The following is a 20,514-nucleotide window of genomic DNA, read 5'->3' as shown; positions in this document are numbered from 1 at the left end:
TGTCGAACACATCGATATTTAAGATTATTCCGGGGCAAAGAATAGATGAATTGAACAAATTTTGAACAAGAAACAACACGTGATGCTGCCAAATAATATGTTTTGAGACTATAATGCTGCAATCCAGAAGAAAATCTGCTAACCTTCATGTAAAATAGATGCATATCTGTATATATATGATTTTTTTTTAATTTTGTTTAACATAGTAACTAAAAACAACAAAAAATCTCCTGAAATTAGCCGCACAAATATTAAATGCTGCTCACTTGCCATGATGAAAATGGTTTGTTCTGACAGTACCTTTGTGTTGCCACAAGGTGGCAGCAAACTGCAGTTTGAATGAAAATCAGGTGGTTAAAAATTAGTTTTTCCATTGAAAAGTGCATCAGGTTAGCAACAGGTTATGAAGCAAACGATGTTCTATTGAAAATCCATCTTTTTAAACCACTATATCCCTTTTGGGGGTCACGGGCTCCCTGAGCCAACCCTGGCCACTGTTGGAAAAAGGCGGGGTACACCCGGTTGCCAGCCTGCCACAAAATTACACACCCATCTCAGTCACAATGTAGAATAAACAATCAACCAATGAAGCATGTCTATTGACTGTGAGGAGAAACCAGTTGAGAGTTAGAAAACCCATGTCTGCACAGGGAGAGCATGCAAACTCCGCACAGAAAGGGGTCCCAGCTAGGATTTGAAGTGGTCCTTCTCACTGTGAGGCAAAAAGGGCTAACCACTGCGCCACTGTGCAGCCCTATTTTTAATAATAATTCAAATATGTTTGATTTAAAAGCACCATTCAGGGACACTGTTTTAAGACAAGATAAAAACACAATTAAAAGCAATAAATTGAAAAACAAAAAAAAAAGGTGGTGATGGAGACAACTAGTAATATGATAGTTTGAACAGCTGGGTTTTGAGTTTTGTTTTATAGGAAGGAAGGCAGTTTTTATTCATATTGTAGAGTGGAGGTGAGTTGCAGAGTTTGGGGCAGAACAGCTCTGCACCCACTGGTGCTGAGGGGGGCAGAGGGAACAGTCAGGTGTGGAGAGGATGTTGGTCTTAGGGAGCGGGATGGTATTGTAATGTGGATCAAATTGGAGAGATGGAGAGGGGCGAGGTCAGGGATGGCTTTGAAAGTATTCAGGATAGTATTTTGAAGTAGATCCTGGATGGAACCGGGAGCCAGAGCAGCTGCTGGAGTATTGGCGTGATTTGGTGGGAGAGGGGGTGTTTAGTTATGATCCGAGCTGCTGAATTTTGAACCAGTTGAAGTTTATGGAGAAGTTTGTGAAGGAGGCCAAAGTGGAGGGAGTTACAGTAGTCGAGACGACTGATGATGAGGCTGTGGACCAGGATGGAGACAGTCTTAGGTGTGAGGAAGGGGCGGAGACAATTCATATTTTTGAAGTTGTAGTTTTTATTTAAGAAAGAAAAATTTAGTCCTGACTTTAAAATAATCCGAAAAGTGAGGAATCCGGGCACATTATTGGAATCGTTGGGGCTTGTGCCAGCGCAGCAGGACCTCATAAGCTTCCTGAACCTTCAGGAACATTGCCTCAGCCTCTTGACTGGGGTTGTGGTCTGGATGCCATGTTTTGGCCAACTCCCTATAGCTTCGAGTTATTTCTTCAAGAGAGGCATCTGACTTTAATGAAAAAACCTGAAGCACAAACACATCACTTTATGAAAATCGCGTTCCTGTACACTGGCCATTTTGATGTTTCATTGTGCACTGCCCACCTGCAGGGCCTGTTTCTCCTTCTCCGTGTATTCTTTGAGCAGTATTTCCAGAATCTTTCTCCAAGCTTCCTCCTGGTATCCCCCTCCAGTGAGTGCGCACAGAATCCGATAGGGAATTAAAAGAATGTACTCCAGCAACCCCCTGAGCCAAGGCAGAAACCAGAAAATATCCAGGAGTGCTGCAATAGAGTCGGAAATGTAGTACAGAGTGGCTGTGGTGTTGTAAAAAATACAGTAACCTATTGGGGCAGAGAAGGCAAGCCAGGCAAGAGCGAGCTTATAAAGTCTTGGACCTGAATAAAAAGTTGAGAAAACACATTTTTAGTACAGCTTTCAGACGGGCTCCTATTTTCAGGTAGTCAAAGTAATAAAGGGGACAATCTTAGCTCACCTAATTTCTGTGTGCTGCTGGTTGTCTGTGGAGGTTTGAACCTGCGATGCTGGGAAGCAGTGATACTAGCAGCCAGGCTTATGGGAAGTGGGGACAGGGTGCTGCCATAGAACACTGGTGACATCATGAGACAAGCTGTCAAGGTTTTTTTGAGGTCTGAGGTCTGTTCACCAACACTGGACACCAGATGAACCCCTGCACCCACACTCAACGGCAGGACAATCAAGTAGAAGAAACTGAGGGAGTTAAGTCCTATCAGAGCCACAGCACCAAAGTACATCCCGACACACACTTGTCCAGCAAACCGGACAGGGCCGGGAGGTGGGGGCACCCTGTTGTTTTCCTTTCTTCTTTCTTTTTCTGGATCTTTATTGGCTGCCCTGACATATGCCGGAATACGGATGACCTCTCTGATCCATCCAAACCCAAATCCGCCCAATGTCAGCATCCACAGCAGAGCATGACTGTCTCTTCCTAAATAGAGATGATGAAGGCCTAGAGGTCCACCTACTGCCCACAGGGCGTAGGCCACCAGAACGCTTTTTACCATTTTGTGAATCAGTACTTGTAGATATGAGCAGTCATCCTGCAGTAAACAGAGAAAAAGTTACTTTCTAATCTAAAAGTCAGTGTGTTAATTGCATATTTCTCGAAATGGTTACCTTCCAATTTCAAATCTAACTACCTCCGTGCTCTGTGATGACTCATGTGTTTAAATCATTTTGGCAAGAACATTCAAACAGATTTTTAATCTCTGCAATCCATCAGAGCAGTTAAATAACATATTATATAAGAGGGGATTTGATTTAGCTGATGGTAAGCATTATCCTTTAGCTTATAAATGCTTAAAGGGAATCGCAAAAAAAACATGCTGACTGAAAGGTCAGAAACTAAAGCAAAAAACTTTTCCATACAGAAATAATTAATTTATTGTCCATACAAAAATTTAACATTTGATTTTGCATTATAAAACTGATTTACTTACTCATTTGTTCTTTTTAAATCTAAATCCAGTTCTTTTTAAATCTAAATCCAGAGAAATCCTTTCAAGTGCGTTCGATAGTAGAAGTTAGTGCATGCTGTTGCAACACTCGGACTTTGGATTGTGACAGTTCTATTACACTCTCAACACACAATCTGCCTTAACAAAGGCCATCGATCACATCAACAGCTACAATAAGGAAATGCTTTCCCGAGAAAGGAATATTTGGGGAAGACCCAGGACACGCTGAAGAGACTACTCTCTCGGTTGGCATGGGAACGCCTCGGGGTCCCCCCAGAGGAAGTGGCCAGTGTGAGGGAAGTCTGGGCATCTTTGCTTAGACTGCTCCCCCCGTGACCCAGTCCCGGATAAGATGGATGGATGGATGGATGGATGAATGGATGGATGGATGGATGGATGGATGGATGAATGGATGGATGGATGGATGGATGGATGGATGGATGGATGGATGGATGGATGGATGGATGGATGGATGGATGGATGGATGGATGGATGGATGGATGGATGGATGGATGTGACAAGTACGAGTCTGTTTACTTTAAAGTGCCACTCTGATCAGTTTTTGATCTACTTTTATGATTGTGCTAAAATTAAAAAAATGTAAAACTTAGTTTTTTTCTAGGACATAGTTTCTGCAGAGTGGCAGTACTTCATTAGGAATTCATCTCTGAGTTGTGGGCTCAGAGGTGGAAAACGTTGTGGACTGTTTCACTACTTCCCGACATCCATGTCTTGACAATCTCTCCCACTAGTTTACAGCCCCTCACATCCCCAACCTAACAGTACTAGTGCTACAAAAGTGTAAGTAACGTTGGAGCGATCCAGCAGTGGAGTTCTAACCCAGATGCCAGCTCAGACAGGGGAAAACAAAGACGTACTAAGATCTATTTGTCTGCAACTGGGTGCAATAGGATGGAGCAGAGAAGGAAACTTGTGGTCCGTCGATAGCTTTTTTTTTTGTCTGCTCCAGATTCACAACAATTAAAATAAAGAAATACTCAGAAATGCAGTTTTAATATTCATTTTTTATACAGGTCCCCCATCATGAGAAAAATGCCACTAGAATATGTTAAAAACAACATTAGAATGTAAGTATAAATTGTGTACATATGCATTAAAATGGTAAAACGTTTTGTATTTTCATGTCTATTTTAAAGAAAGTTGTAATCTGTTTATGTGGTGTTCTTGATTAAATATATTTTTATAGATTAAATTTTGCATGAACAATGAACAATTTTTAAAAAGTTACAGAAATGTACAATGTAAATATTTAGTTTTATTTTCATCCTCGGTGTAAGCTGTGAAGGGGATCAGGGTTTAATTTTGTGTTGAAGTGTTGATTGACAGCCCTCGCACCGCTCATGAGTGAAGCCCCGCCCCTGGAGGGCCCCTCCCCGCTGGTTTTTCGTCAACGCACGAGCGGATTAGCCGTTGAAATAGGGCACTGCTAGCGAAAGCTCGCGACCGCCGCAGCCTCTGGAGAAAATGATGCGCCGTCTTGCAAAGTTTTAACCGACTTCAGTGCCTTGAGCCTGAGGATACTGGTATGGTTTCCCAGGATGGAAACGGACGACGTGTCGGTTCGAGAGCAACTTTTTCACAACCGCGTCCGGGAAACTATAGTAAGTAACGCCGGGCTGGAACTTGCCGTCGGTTGAAATGTGTCTGGTCACTGGTCACCAACAATAAAGCCACGCTCTCACAGTCTCAGTAAGTTAGGGATCTTTTCCAACACGAGTTTTCTGTTAAATTATAGAGGTAAGGTTTTGTTTAATGTTGTCACTGTTCCAGCAACTGAATTGGTAGGTTTGACTAAAATACTCATAAATACTTGCTTTATCATCGTCCAGTTTGCAGCTAACAAACGTTTGACACTATATGCCTTAAAAAAGTATCCCTTCTGTGCCTAAACTAGCTTGGTCAAAATAATAATTATTAATACCTGTTGAACTTCAGACTTGGGGAAGAAATTGACCTGCCCTCTTACAACAAGACACAGGATACCAACCTTTGACCTTCATAATAACATCCAGTTCCTAAAGCTGTGATAAAGCAGTACATAAAGGAAAAAGACAGAATTCTATATTTGAATGGGAGACTCTGCTGCAGCTTTTGAGGAAAGCACGATGATCTGTCACAGTTTAATGTTTTTTTTTAAAGTCCTGCTTAAAGTGGAAATTTAATGACTCGCCAATAAAACCATATGATCATTATTAGAAAGCAGCAGGACAATTGGTGATTACTTGAATTAGTAAACATGGGTATTTTCAGGCTCTATTTGAATGTATTTTACATTCTTTTAGCTGCTGTTAGTTTTCAGATTCAAAAGGATTAAGGGCTGCTCTAGCTATTAATGTTTATTCTTAGACACAGTTTCCTTGGTAATTTTAATTGATTCATACAAAGCACAAATATTACATATTTTATTTATATTACATGTGAAGCCAAGACTCATAAAATTAGTAGTTTATTTTTTTTAAATTAAAGAAACAGTGTATTTAAGTAAGCAATAAACAAGAGGGAAAAAAATGGTAAAAGCGTTCTGATGGCCTACACCCTGTAAGCAGTTGCAAAAAAAAAGTGTCGGACGCCAGTTTACGTGCATAAACAATGTGTACTCTCAGACTTTTTCACCTAATCCTATGGGCGTGTCCAAAGTGGACAACTTATCACTTTTTGACAGTTCGCCATCTGAAGTCATTTAAGGGCAAACATATTTTGAACAAAACTAGACAGTTACGTTTAAAATAAATATTCAATTTGTAAACCCTTTCACAAACAAAGTAAGTAAGTCTGAATTGTAGTTTGATAAATGCAGGATAGTATGCGTGTCTAAGAATACCAAATGCTGATTGTGAAGGTGAGAGGACAGAACTTTTTAGAGTGAACAGAACTCTGAGCACGTGGTGTCAGCTGAACTCTCCTCACCTGAGATAATTGTGAGGCAGCAGAAATGTTAAACATCTTGTCTATTTGCACCTTTGGCTTAGATTAGTTTTCCAAAATGGGTCACAGCGGTAGCTTTTATTCTTCATTTTTGCCCTCCTGTCAGTCCTGACAGATTAGTGATTTAGATATTTTAAAGTCTTTTTGTTTTACTTCAAAACATCTCCATGCATGGGATGCTTTTAAAAACAGGCTCCAAAATTCTGAATTTGAATATCTTGCAATGTAATTTCAATCTTTTCATTTTCTGTCTTCAGCAATTTGACAGAAGCCAAACTGCCGACTGACACTGCCTTCAAAAACAAGGGGCACCACTCGACAGATCTACCTCAATTTCCTCATTTCCACTCATGTGATACATTTTGTGGAAACTTCTAAAGAATGCTCACAGAATAATAAGACGGCTACCTTGTTATATTTTCACTCCTAACAAAATTAGCTTGTTTTTTGAAAAGGACTTGAATTAAGTTATTAAAAATGATCAACATTCTGGACTTCATGCGCGTATGCATGTATGTGAACTAGCTGAAGTGAGAGCCACACAAATCAATATATATTATTATTTTAGGTTGGTGAAAAAAGGAGTGCTGAAATAAATCTAAGCGATTTAAAGCTTTTTCTTTTTATAATGCATGAAAAGTGCACTTTCTTACGTAAAATGCAGCATTGGATTCATTGTAGACTAAATCATTTCAATCATTTTCAGAGGGTTTTCAAATGATAAAATAACTAACAGCCAATATTAGTTCCTCATTATTACAAAAATTAGACAAATATCAACTAATAAAATTTAAGTTGTGTTCCTAATGTCAGATAATCGATGTGATAATTAATAAAATGTGGGTCTAGCCCTTTACAAGATAACAAAAATATAACCGTAAAGGACACGTCGCTTACACAAAGACGAAGGCTGTGGATTTCGACGTTTTCATTCTGTTAAAATTAAAAACTAAAGTCTCAATGCTTCCATTAAAAGAGGCCGTCTCAGAAAGGGTGTTTACATGTATTTCAAAACGACGTAACCATTTTACACTGAAATATTTACCAAATGCTTTTACTAAAGCAAATGTATTCAGTGCCCTGGCTACTTCAAGCTAAATCCGCGTTTCCATTTGCCGGGTGAGCAGGTATTTTATTTCAGGTGAAAGTAGAAACCCTAGATGATTTGTGCAAGATTTTAACTGAATAAAATAGAAATTTGCTTTTCATGAAAACATCTGGAAAAAAGTCTCTATTGAAAATAAAGAAACTCAATTGAAATCGATTTTTCTGGATCAATAATCTTTCTCTTTCCAATGACCTTTTTTATACCACTTTAAACTTGGAGCTGTAAAGCTAAACTGGGCATTAAGATGCATAAACATTGGGAAACTAAAAATAATATTGCAAATGAAGTGAAATATTTTATAAAGATGATTCCAAAACCACCCAAAGTAAAGTGCATCCTCTCCGCATATATGTTAGTGGTGATATCAGTGTTATTGGTAATAAAATATTTTTAAAAGACAGACTCCAAAGGGAGAACTCAAAAGTTATATTAACTAAAGAAAATATATTTAACAAGAATTCTGGAAGTGCATTTTAATCATGTCAATCAAAGTGTATTATTTTCTTGATCTTGTTTGAAATGGACAGTAATACAAAAACAATAATGGCAAAAGGGGAAGATGTTTGTGGGATTTTTTTTCTTTGTCATGTGGGGAGGATTTTGAGGCTCATTTAAAGTTTTTTTTCTGTGTCGATGGAAATGTGGCCAGTTTGAAGAATTCCCTGTTTCATACAAAAATCCTTTTGGATTTCAGTGTTGCCTTCTGGAACATGCTTAAACTGCACTCCTTGCAGAAAACTGTTTTGTTGACATTTCTAAAGCCCAAATCACCACCTGATAATAAAACTTGCGAAGATGGTTTTTTTTAAGCCGACTGTACATTTGTTTGATGCTACTTTTGCTTAAACTTAATTTTCCATGTTTTTGAGTGTAATTTTAGAAATGATTATTTTTTTATATATTAATATCATTATATTATGTATTTTAATCAGGAAGAAATATCGTGTGTGAAATCACCATAGTAACAATGTTGTTTAGTTCAAGTCCTATTGATTTAGAGGGTTAGTTATGCTAGAGTGAGATTACTTTTTCCCACGTTAGCATGACTAACATAGTTAGCATTATTGGCATCTTAAGCAATGGGTGTGTCCAAATTGGAGGGCTGCATCCTTCAATGGCCGCGGCCTTCCCGGTCGATGTTGGCCGGGTCCTTCGTCCACCGGGTAGGCTGGATGTCAACGGCTGTGAATTTGGACTAGTCTAGTCTTTAGATAATTCCAGCCGTTACATCGGCAAATGTCCTGTTGCCTGGCAACCGTGAGTCCCAAACAGAGAGTAGTAGTGAACCAGCCATGAAGCACAAAATTCTTCTGGCTTATTTGATCCAACTTTTAATCTTGGATGTGTAATTATTTCTAGCTCCGGTCCAGTCTGCCTTTTGTTGTCAGAAAACCTCTGAGTTCGGCCGCAATGCATCTTGGGATATGGACAGCATAGAAGGATACACCAGACCAATCCTTGAAATTGGGAAAAAAGAAGGCCATATTCGTTGGCCGCAATTTGGACAGCACTGGTTGTGGCACTGTGACTGACGTAAGCAACCCACAAATGCAGCCCAGGAAGAACTCAGCCCTCCAGTTTGGACACAGCCCGAAAGTCAGATTATTTTTTGCCACATTAGGCCCAGTTCAAAATCTGGAGGCTGCATAGTCTTTACTAATAGAATAGATGTACTTTACAGACTTTAATAAGCAGATCATGCATTATTTTTGCAGGTATAAACACTTGTGAATATGCCAGAAAATAACTGCCAGTGAATGCTGACAGATAAAGAAGGAAATAATAAAAGCATCAGGAAAAATTCAACCCCTGACATTTTTGTTTTGTCATTAAAGTTGACATGTGATTGCAAATCATCCTAGTTGACAGCATTTGGCAAGTGAACAAGACTTACTTGAACAAAATTAGCTTTGTGAGATGTGTGAGAAATAACGTAAAGAGTTCATGTTGGCATGCTCCCTCAACCCCGGGATCAGTAAGCGTCTGAGTTGAACCGAAAAGAAAAAAGAGGGTTGATAAACATCTCCCCCAGATTCCTTTTGCTGTAAATCTAGTGATTACATCTTCAAAAAAAAAAGCTGACTTGTGCTGAAAAAAGTGTGACTGATAATTAGAGGTTTCATGTTTCTTAGCAACATTTGGTTGAATCTGCAAGCGTGATTTATCATGTTGAGCAAACATTATATAAAGTCTGGCTGGTTGGTTTCTAGTTTTTATAAAGAAAACAAAGTTGCTAAAAGTTTAGTTTAGTTTAAAATAATGACAATATTACAACGTGAAAATAACATCTGTCTATATTTCTAAAAGTACCCTATTATGAGCTAAAGCTTATTTTTTATTGAACAATTGTGTTTTTTCTTGTAAATTCCCTTTTTTTTTATACTGAAATAGTTGTGTTGCTGCTGTTTACACTGAAAAAGGTTACTATAATCTGAAGATGTTATTGCTTTCGCAGTACTTGAGCATTTTTGGTTTCTGCTTGTAAACTGTATATACCGGTACTGGTTTTGTTGGGGGGGGGGGCAGGTATTTTGGAATTTTGAACATGTGTTACTTGTAATACTTTGGAAGTTTTTAAATTGTATTTGGAACAACTCTAAAATGTGCATGCTTTATTGATGAACACATTTAGCCATTTATTACAAATCATCACAGCTTTTTGTCGAGCAAATACAGAATATGTATAAAAATAATTAATTAAAAAATCTAACCATATAAATATGGTTTTGACCTGTAAGATGATAAATCAAACACAAATATTTGTCATGTCTAAAACCAGCAATGTTGGTTTTAGTTAAAGAAGTTCATTAGCATAATGTGGTAAAGTTAGCCTCTAATTTTCATATTCCTTTGCTTCTAGAATTTTGCAGTGAATGTCCCAAATATTTGCCTAATACTGCTCCATTTTTGTGTTTTTTGGTTTCACTTTAGAGTACTGAGTAACTAAGAGGAATAATGTGAACTTGCTGTATACCTGAGTATACTGGTACATGGTGTGTGTGTGTGTGTGTTCTGGATTGGAGCAGCAGGATCTTAGGAAAGAATGTGGAGGAGTGTGCTGCTACAGCTGAACTTCCACAGAAACATTTTTATGTATATTCCCTGTTAATGTCAATTTTTATTATAGTTATAGTTGTTTTATTATAACTGTTGATAGAGATTGATATTTGATATGGACTTTTTCTTCCCCAGAATATACTGAAATGTGTAATTGTATTTGAACATGAAGGGAACTGAAACTGGAACATCTTTTGAAAATGCTTAAACTATCAGATACTAACCTTCAGTTTACCAGTTAGTTTCTTTAAGCTGTATGTTCTTTTACAGACAGATTGTCCTGTGTGTGTTGGTTGGAGTTAACTTTGGATTAATACATCAAGCTGCAGCATGGTGGTGACCCTCACTGTTGTGGCCCGTTTGTCCATGAACCCCCTTTAATCTAATTCAGTAGAACAATTTGACCTCATTTTCTTTGTTTTTGACAGAGACATAATCTTTAGGCTCCATCTGCCTCTTAGGATGAGGTGAAGGACTGGATGTTTTGCACACATTCACTCCCCCTTTGTCCCTTTTATTTTTCTTGGATGCACCCCTCTTTAAAGACCTGTTAGACTGCACAAAACCGATTTCAATCAGATTCAATGGATGAATTATTCATTAGTTGGCAGCACAAATTGTTGACAACTTGTTCTTCACACACTTGAATTTTCACTCTCTCCAACATGTTGCTTGTAGAAATCTCAATGGTCTTTTGTTTTTGTTTTTTCTTGTGCAGATCTGCATTCTCCTCTTTACATGCCTCTATATGGTGTGTTACCTTGTTCTCACCCACTTCAAGAAGACTGCTGAGTTCCTCACAGGTGAGTTGAATATTTGTGAGAAAACTTTTCATCAAAGGTTAATTGGAAGTTGCCTTCAGGGAGCAGTGTTAACAGGCACAATGATTACGTTGTGTTTTGGAATGTCTTTTCCACAGAATAGGTTGGCAACTGTATCCAAGCTCCCACAGGTGTTAAGAAACGTGTTCCTATATGGAATGTTTTTTTTTAATGAACTTTCATTTACATGCACATTTTAGAAAAAAAGAGGCTCTGGAGATGAAGAGGATACGTGGTTTTTGTATCCAATGTAGATGGGCTGGAGGAGGGGTGGTAGAAAACGCTGCAGAATAAGCTGAGTCACCTGAAAGGCATTAAAGCAGACTCTATAATGACTAGCATTGTAATGCAATTTGTCTTAATGCAGTTATTCTGTTTCCATAATGCAGTTTATGTTTTCCACTGGCACTGGAATGAGAGAGCAGACCTATTTAAAACCATTTCAAAAGGAAGATGTGAACTGTTGAAGTGTCCAGGATGTCGGCACAGTGGGTGGGAGACACTTTGTGTGCACGTGTACCCATGCTTTGTAATTGCTCCTATACAAGTCATGGAGGACAGAAGTACAGTTGTGCCCTGCAACCAAATGACGATTGTGCAACTCCATCCAGCAGAGTTGTTTGTGACACAAAGCAGCCGAGAGCTGACTGTTGCTTCATATGGATTACTTCCTTCTGCAACAACTTTCACACAAGAGATTTATGAAATAAAAACACAGCCTGATGAAGGAAGACTAACTGAAACATTTGATGTGGGTATCTACTCTACTTGTTGAACAGGAAGTTAACTTCAACTGAAGGGTCTTCAGGCTTTGTGTGTTTTCTGTATTTATTTGGATTCTTGGCCTTTCTTGAACAAAATGTTCCAAGCAGGCCTGCAACCCACCCCCTTCTTTGAGTGCTGGACTTCACCTTCATAAAGACTTCATTCTCTCCATCCTTGCATGCTTTAAAGACCAGCTCCAATGAAATTGTGTTTTAGGTGTTTTTAACATGTAGCATTTTTCTCATCATGGAGGACATATAATATGACAATTAAGCTTAGATTGCATTTCTGAGTATTTCTTAATTCAGATTGTTGTGAATCATGAGCAGATGAGAAAATGCTGTTTGAAAAAGCTTGTAGCTGCGACGTAGAAGCTCCAGTCGGTCGGCCACAAGCTCCATTCTGATGCAGACAAATAAATCTGTGTACGTCTTTGTTTTCCTCGTCTGAGCTGGCTCGCTTGCCGTTTTTGTTGCACTGCTAGGCTGGGGGTGTGAGGGGGCGGCAAAGTTGCACTGCACAAATGGTCCCGCCCCGTCTTGGTGACAAATTTCTGATCTGACCTACTGCTGCCCTGCAAAAACTATTCTAAAAAAACAAAAGGTTCTTCTAGAAAGGACAAAGGTTTAGCATTTCATTTATCCATTTGTTTCTTTCTTCCAGATGATATTGAAGATGCTACAGTCAATAAAATTGCGTAAGTAAAAGCCTCCATTAACGGCTACCAGACACCTGTGAAATATTTCCCAAACCTGCTTATCAAAATGACATGTAGAGACCATTAGTGTATTTATTGTCTTACATGTTCAGTATGTTGGCACACGACTTCACTGTCCCTTTGCTCATTGTCCTTTCATGCTGAAGCAGATAGTCGAGGCTGCATTAGTGTTCCACCTGCTGATTTGTTCTTTCACAGAACCTAATCAGAGGCTGCTCTCATGTTCCGTCTTCTCTTCCTGCAGACTGTGGTTGTGCACGTTCACCCTGTCTGTCGCAGTGTGTGCTGTGCTGCTTCTCCCCATCTCCATTCTGTCAAATGAAGTCCTGCTCACCTTTCCGCACAGCTACTACATGCAGTGGCTCAATGGATCTCTCATACATGGTACAGCGGAATGCTTTATTGCAACATGTTAGCGCACAGTTGAAAGTATCAGCTTCTTTTGAGCATAGTTAAACTCCACAGGGCAGCGCTGCTCCTGTGATAACATTTAAATCAATATAAAACAGGACTCTGTGCAACAGATAATTATTATGGATCAGAATAGCTTTGACCTCACAGTTTGGAGTTATTCTGTTCAACTGCTGCTGTCTCCTAATGAGCTTTCGGCTGAGTTGAGTCAAAGTAATGTTCTGTAGGTACTATTGAGGAATGGTATTTGTGCACTAAAGAGATTGATTTTTGGAGTAACCTTCTTTTCTTTGTGTTGGCTTGTATGAGCATTCCTGTGTTATTTTCCAGGGATAGGCCTCCCAGTGGTAGACAGTGGCACTATCAGTTTTTAACTCAAACTGAAATGAATGTTACTGATGAAAATAAATGTGCTAAATTGTTTTTTTTATCCTCTTTTCAGGCTTGTGGAACCTAGTCTTTCTTTTTTCCAATTTGTCCCTGGTTTTCCTTATGCCCTTTGCTTATTTTTTTACCGAGTCAGAGGGATTTGCAGGGTCCAAAAAGGTACAGCATTTCTTCTTGCCTTGCATATGGCAGTCCCTTGTCTTACAGCAGTGTTGTGTATCTATGTTCTGTGGCTGTGTAGGGAGTAATGGCAAGAGTGTATGAAGCGGTTGTGTTGCTCCTGCTGCTGGCTCTGCTTGTGCTGGGCATTGTGTGGGTGGCTTCAGCTCTCCTCCATGACAACATAGCTCGAAAGAGCCTCTATGGTGAGTCATTTCTGTTATAGCTGTACTTCTCATATAAACTTGGCACACAGTTTAGCAAGTGTTCTTCACTTTTCTTCTCTCTTTTTCAATTGCAGACCTGTGGGAATATTACCTTCCCTACCTGTACTCGGGTATCTCTCTGTTTGGAGTGCTGATGCTTTTGTGTAAGTTCACCTCAACGACCTTTAGGAGTTCCAAGAATTGTGTTTTGACTCTTGCAGATCATCTCATGTGTTCTCTCTTTTCAGTGTGCACCCCTTTTGGGTTATCTCGCATGTTCAGTGTAACGGGCAGCCTGCTAGTCAAACCACGGGTGAGTCACAGACAGAATGTTTACAATAATAACCGAGACTGAATGTCTGCAGCCTCACTCTTTATGGCTGCTTTTCATCACAGCTATTCATTCCACATTTTCAAAATCCTCGTGACTTTCTTTGCAGATTTTTAATTTGTTGTATTTAAATCAGAAAATAAGCGATGTGATGCATAATCGGTATTTTAATCACACTTACTAATGCAGAAAAAAATGGCGTTCTGCCTACACACAGAAAGCAACTAAAATATGCTGTGGGTTTAAATGGCTATAAAAAATGTATACTTGGAAAAAATACGTTTTGAATCTTTTTCTACATTTTGAAAGCACAATTGCACAATTAAAACCCATTGTTTACCTGATAAAGCCCCGGCTATTTTCCCTGTTCCTTTTTTAGCACACGATTTCAATTTTATTGACTTCTATTAAAATGAAAGTTAAGAATAAAATTATTTTAATAAATCTAAACTAAAAAAAGGAATCCAGGGTAAAATAAATGTATGGTTTTTGCACAAATGAGATTAAATCAAATCAGAGCTCTAATAGAGTAATATGTAGTAATGTCTCTATGAAGACTCATTCATCCAGGTTGATTCCATCATAGTAGTAGGTTTAGGGGCTGTCATCTGGACTTAATTTTTAAAGTTAGAAGACGTTTCACCTCTTATCCAAGAGGCTTTGTCAATTCTGGGAATTGATAAAGCGAATTGACAAAGCCTCTTGGATAAGAGATGAAACGTCTTCTAACTTTAAAAACTAAGTCCAGATGACAGCCCCTAAAACTACTATTATGATGTAGTAATGTCAACAACATGTGAAAAAATCATTAGAAGACATCTGAAATTTAATATGGAGGTTTGTGTTAATTATTATTTGGTACAACAATAAAAAGAAATGTAAAAAAATGAAGTTCTCTTTTAAAAAAAAACCTCTGCTGGTGTTTATCCATATTATCTAACTGAACAGTCAACCACAGTCGATTATTTAAAAAAAAACCTTACTGGTTTTGATCAAGTTTTCTCTATAATGTATGACACAAATAGGATTTTTGGATGTAGATATTTCTTTTGATATTTTCTAAAAACTACTCTCTGTCTTTATCAAGCTGCTGGAGGACATAGAAGATACTCTGAGCTGCTCCATGTTTGAGGAAAACTCTCTTCGCAGGAAACTTAACTGTAAGTTTGTGTATTAATCCCTCCTGTTATTTTTTGGCGGACTTTTTTTTTTTAAATTTTTGTTTACATCTGGTTGAAGGTGGAAACAAGTCGTGTTGGTCTAAACTAAACATGGAGGCTTTGAGACAGGAGTATCAAACAGTCCGGACCAAGCGTGTAGCACTGGGTAACTTGGACTAAAAAAAAATGTCTCGCTATTTCAAATCTTCTGTGATGCCAGCCATTTCCCCATACGCTCATTAATACTTTTTGTTTCCTCCATAGAGATGCGCAGGAAAGCATCCCCATGGCAGCGGAACCTGGGTTACCCTCTGGTGATGATGGCACTCCTGGCACTGACGGTACACATCACTTGATGCGAATTTATGTTATTAATGTTTTGAATTTGGTTATTAATATTGGTGTATATCCTGTTCTTCTTCAGGTGATGTGTGTTCTAATGGTTTGTTTTAATGTACTGGAGTTACTGCTGGATGAAACGGCTTTGCCCAGAGGAATGGAGGTAAAGAAACTTGCTGGAAGACTTAATAAACATGTCCTGCCTGGTGCCTGACAATCAGTACTCTGTGTTATTGATGAGTTTTGTGTCTTGTTGTAGGACCCTCATCTGGGAATGGCCTCTTTCTCCATGTTTGGTTCACTAGGTGCTGCAGTTCAAGTGGTTCTCATCCTGTATCCTTTCACCACCTTAACTGAACTCAAATGCAGTTTTGCAGCATAATCAAAGCCTTTCCTGCTGCAAGTATAATCCTTCGCTTTGACTTAGAACACACTTTTGAACAAATCCACAAACCCAATGACATTTTTAGCAAAGCCAATAGAGTCTTTTGGCAGTGAAGTGAGTCCAGACAGTTCAACTGGTACTCAACTACAAGTATGACTTCCCTCTGACTCAGATGTACAAATTGCTCTTCAAAAGTCAGTATGTGGTGCTCAGTCAATTTTGTTTTACTGTTGTCCTTAAAAAGAAATCAGTTACCTGATGTTGTCCTCAGTCGTTGGTTTCTACAGTTCTTCTCTGTTCTCTGGTCTCCTTCCTCGGGCCAAAGACACCAACCTGACACAGGTATCGAACATTTGGGCACCACATGACCTTTACCTCGGGTTAAGATGGTGCTGACAAATCATTTAAAGATCATTTCTGTTTATAATTGGTAGTCATATCCAAATGTAACTTTCTTTCAGATAATTGCAAATTGTGTTTCGCTGCTTATTCTGAGCTCAGCCCTGCCAGTCTTCTCTCGCACTCTTGGTAAGGACATGGCTTACACATTTACTAAAGATTACAGTCCAATGGAAATGCGGTGTTGAGCAGTAAACTGGTTCACATGTGTGCTGTGCATGCATTAATATAAAGTTAAGGCACACGGTTTTCTCACAGTTCAAAACTCTAAAGGTATTCATAGCTGCTCAAATGAAAGATAAAGTGCAGTTTTAACTAAAACTGTAATGGGAAAAAAGCTTAAGTTCTGTCCTATTGTGTTGCCTTACTTTGTTAGAAAATAATTTAAAAATGAAATATGGCTCATTTCAAAAGTTTCCAAACTGGTCCGAAGCTGTGGTAGTTAAATGCTGGATTACATTTTAGATGGAAACATGTTTTTGCTTCATCAAAACCTGAACACTGGATTACAGCATTTGAAATGCTTATCCGCTCACTCAAGCTTCTGGCTGCTGAAGCAAGCTTAGGGGGCGTCTTAACAGAAAAGACTGACAGTACAAAAAACTAAGCTCCCTGCTTCAGCGGCTGGACTTTGAACTACGGCTGAACGTATGGACTTTGTCATGAACAATCTGAAATATGCAATCGATCTTTATTACAGAAACTCAATAAGAAACATTTCTGTTAAGTGTCATGGACCACAATGATGTTTACACAAGTTTTGAATTGTGCTAAATCATCACTTGTAGTTTTAATGTTATCCACAAGATGTCATGTGCACATCATAAAAATACTCCCACAGTGTTTTAGCTGGAGCAGTGCATTTGTATGTAACGTCTGCTTTCGCCTCTGTTCCTCTGCGTCAGGGATCACCCGCTTTGACCTGCTGGGAGACTTTGGCCGATACAACTGGCTGGGGAACTTCTACGTCGTCTTCCTTTACAACATGATGTTCGCTGGTCTCACCTCAGCGTCCCTGATAAAGACCGTCACCTGGGCCGTGCAGAGAGAGCTCATCCGTGCTTTTGGTCAGTTTGAACGCTTGTGGAAAATTGTTGCTGTGCTGGGCTGAAATGACTTCACGCTTGGACAGCCGTGTCACGAGTTTCCCCACCTTTGGCCCTTACTTCCCGACGGGTTGGTCCCTCTTCCTCAGATAGAAAGAATACAATTCTTTCAGGAAGTTTTAAAGGGACAAGAGGAGAGTCGGGTTCCCCCTTGGGGACCTTCAGGCACATTGCCCTCTGAGTGCACACACCCTCTAAACTTCCACCCAACACAAACAAGCGCTGGGAGCAGGGGCCCAGCAGCTGCACGCACACTCACCATCACCCTCCTCAAAGTATAGATGGCGTCTTTACAACATGGCAGCTCTGTCACACTTTCCCATGACCTCACAACTAACTTTTCAACAGTGATTAATAGTTTTCAAACCACGAAAGTCATATAAGCTTTGCAATAATTAGTGTTTCACACCACTTTAATGTTTGTTTCTCTTTGCAGGACTCCACAGGTTGCCTTTGACTGTGTCACGCTCCACGGTGCCCTTCAGACTCCTCCTGGCTAGTGGTCTGTCTAAAATCCAGTGACTTTGTTAACCTCAGCACTGAGGCTTTTGACCTTTTTAAAAAGATGAGCCAGTTTTAATGTGCCTCTGCTGAATCGACGGCACTGGAAGTCAGTAGATTCTTGGCTGGCTGGCACAGGAGTTTGGACCTGGAGTCTTCGTCTGCACTCAGTCCAGTGCTTCATGTTCTGGGTTTGAACCTTTTTTAAAGAAGGTCCAGATTGGAGCTCCTGTTGTGGAGGTTACTGGACAAGAAAGAAAAGGCATTCAAACCTTGTTGGTGGGTCTCGCCATCGCTAGGACCAATGGGGCCCCTCCAAACACCTAACAGACATGGCCTCATAAAGCAGTTGTTTTGTTGACACGTGTAAGTTGGCAGTTATTTTGAAATATTACACTCTAGCTGTGACATCATTTCCTCTTTCCTTTTTTAGGTCGCCTGAACGCTTTGTCTTTGTTTTTTTTTTAAGGAGTGTGCCACCATTTTAAGATGTGTCTATCTGTGAATCTGTGGGTTACACAGGGAACACAAGATGCATGTAATAGTTCTTCATTGAGCTCCTTTTTTTAAGAGGAGCAACAAATGTTTTCTGACGTAATCCCCAAAAAAAACTGCTGTTTTTTGTTTAAATAAAACAAACAAACACAGGAATTATTTCAGAAAAGTTCAAAAAGAAGCTTAACTAGTTATGCTCAGTATTTTAGAGTGTGGCGTTCATGACACACATTAGCAGGAACTTTTGACAATCAAACTGTGAATTATATGACCTTTTTGGGAAAGTGCAATATTTGATATAAACTTTACCAAAAATGTTCTCATGTCAGTCTTTTCTCTATGTTCAGCATCATGGTTGTAGTCATTTCTTGAATATTTCACTAAGCTGTGACTGAGGAGCCTCGTGGTATTCACTAGTGTTTGTTTTCTGATGGTCACACGATTCTATCTTAATATTTACTGCGTGTTGGTGATTTAGTGTTCTTTCACTCTGCTGCTGTCCTGTCCTGCTGCTTTGACCAGCAGAGGACGGTGTTTCTTAATTCCAACCAGTCTTTTGGTTGTGAGTTTCTATGGTCAAAAAGTTTATATTTGTATTTTATACAAAACACAGTTTACAAATGACTTTTTGGGGGAATGCTATTCTGGATTATTTTTTAACTGAGGTTTTCTAATGTGGTTTTATTGTTATTTATGGGCATTTTAGGGGTCTATACATTACATTTGACTTTCTCAGAGTTTTTTTTTTTTTTTTTTGTGATGTATTTGAGCCAAAAGAAAAGCCTTTTGTCACTTTTGTAAGTTTGTTTACTTTAATTTGCTTCAGTGGCTCACATTTACCTAAATCATTATTTTTCTCCTCAGTTTTGTGACCTGAAAGCAATAAAAATATTTAGAGTTTGTTACTTCTTTGTGTCTTTTTTTTTTTGGTGGTGGACCTCCTACTGGAAACCATTTCTTTGATGCTGCCGTTTTTCATTAAATGTTGCAAAAGTGTCTCTTGTGCCATGCGGTGGGTGTTTGCGTCTGGTAAGGTCATCTATCCTCTGCCTCCCCTCCACCCTTTTGTTGCACGTCTTTAATCAGCAGCAGAAGAAAGCCATATTTTGACCTGTCTGTCAGCGGTGTCCACCAGCGGACGCCACCACAGCCATGGCCCACGCTTTCCCCTCTCCGATGCAAGTGCCCGATAAAAAGCCTGTAAATCAGGAGGACGGGGCTTCACTCACATTTGCTCTTTGACGTCTCAACCACCCACCTCCTTTCTTCTATTCCTTTTCCTCAGCTATTGTTCATTTCCTCTTCTTTTTTTTTTGTCTTGAAGAAAAAGTCCCGCTCTGATTAATTTTCTCCCACTTGATTTTTTTGTTTTGTTTTAATGAAGCTTACTTGATTTGAGCTTTTGTTTTTCTGTACAGCGCTTCCTCTCCCCGAAAAAGCTCTTGATCACAAACGGTGTTGTCACTTTACGTCCCCATCTGGAGACTGATACTAAAGACGAGCTTACGTGAGAGAAAAACTGCTAAACCTTTTTTTGTTAAATCAAGTTAAACAATTTTAGAAAGTTAAAACACTACAACTTGTTCTAAAAAAACAAAATAGGTCCTATTTTGTGAACTGACCTGAGCTTGATGTCTTTTTGGAAACTCCAGCCGTATGTTTCAATAATTACTTTTTTCAGGTGCTAATACTTATGATCTGAAGCATTAAATATTCCTTGTTTTTGGACTGAAACACAACTAGGGTGCCCTTCCTGGCAGCCCACAGTAAAGGTTAAACCCAGTTCAGCAGCTGTCCCTGCTGTCCTATTGGGTATTGGGACAAGACGTCGGACACATAGGGACAAGGCGGGAAGCTGGCAGCTTGTAATGAAATGTGATATGCTATCTTTATTGTCAAAACACAAGAATGAAGGGGGGAAAAAGACGCAGATTAGCCTTCCTGACAGTCAGCCGTTTGAAGTTTGTGCCAAAGTGCATTAAGGGCTGTTATTCCCTCTTTTCCACACTTGAAATACAGAATCGGTCAGGAAAAGGCGAGACTTGCTTGCTAATCAACTGATAAAGGGCTTCACTGTCCGTTT

The 20,514-nt window shown here is 39.2% G+C and overlaps 2 protein-coding genes across 3 annotated transcripts; one reads left to right on the top strand and one right to left on the bottom strand.

Moving 5' to 3' along the window:
• Window positions 1–580: 580 nt before the first annotated feature.
• dnajc22 (DnaJ heat shock protein family (Hsp40) member C22) lies at window positions 581–3,250 on the bottom strand. Its single transcript, XM_004070450.3, has 4 exons — window positions 3,120–3,250; window positions 2,135–2,720; window positions 1,744–2,036; window positions 581–1,663 (listed from the first exon to the last, which is right to left on the bottom strand). Exons 2-4 carry the CDS (start codon window positions 2,682–2,684, stop codon window positions 1,487–1,489), a joined length of 1,020 nt encoding a protein of 339 aa, XP_004070498.1. The 5' UTR covers window positions 2,685–2,720; window positions 3,120–3,250; the 3' UTR covers window positions 581–1,486.
• Window positions 3,251–4,553: 1,303 nt separating this feature from the next.
• lmbr1l (limb development membrane protein 1 like) lies at window positions 4,554–19,336 on the top strand. 2 transcript variants are annotated; one of them, XM_011477095.3, is made up of 17 exons: window positions 4,554–4,759; window positions 10,967–11,051; window positions 12,498–12,531; window positions 12,797–12,936; window positions 13,406–13,509; window positions 13,592–13,715; window positions 13,811–13,879; window positions 13,964–14,028; window positions 15,134–15,206; window positions 15,286–15,372; window positions 15,471–15,547; window positions 15,631–15,708; window positions 15,805–15,878; window positions 16,182–16,272; window positions 16,392–16,458; window positions 17,235–17,396; window positions 17,872–19,336. In XM_011477095.3, exons 1-17 carry the CDS (start codon window positions 4,697–4,699, stop codon window positions 17,955–17,957), a joined length of 1,479 nt encoding a protein of 492 aa, XP_011475397.1. In that variant the 5' UTR covers window positions 4,554–4,696; the 3' UTR covers window positions 17,958–19,336. The 2 variants fall into 2 exon arrangements, with proteins under 2 accessions (XP_011475397.1, XP_023812364.1); XM_023956596.1 differs by lacking the exons at window positions 4,554–4,759; window positions 10,967–11,051; window positions 12,797–12,936.
• Window positions 19,337–20,514: the final 1,178 nt, after the last annotated feature.

Source organism: Oryzias latipes, chromosome 7 (genome assembly GCF_002234675.1).
Source record: "Oryzias latipes chromosome 7, ASM223467v1".
In the NCBI taxonomy this organism is placed as follows: Eukaryota; Metazoa; Chordata; class Actinopteri; order Beloniformes; family Adrianichthyidae; genus Oryzias; species Oryzias latipes.
Note: the sequence above shows the minus strand (reverse complement) of the source record. Positions and strands in the feature narration are given on the sequence as shown.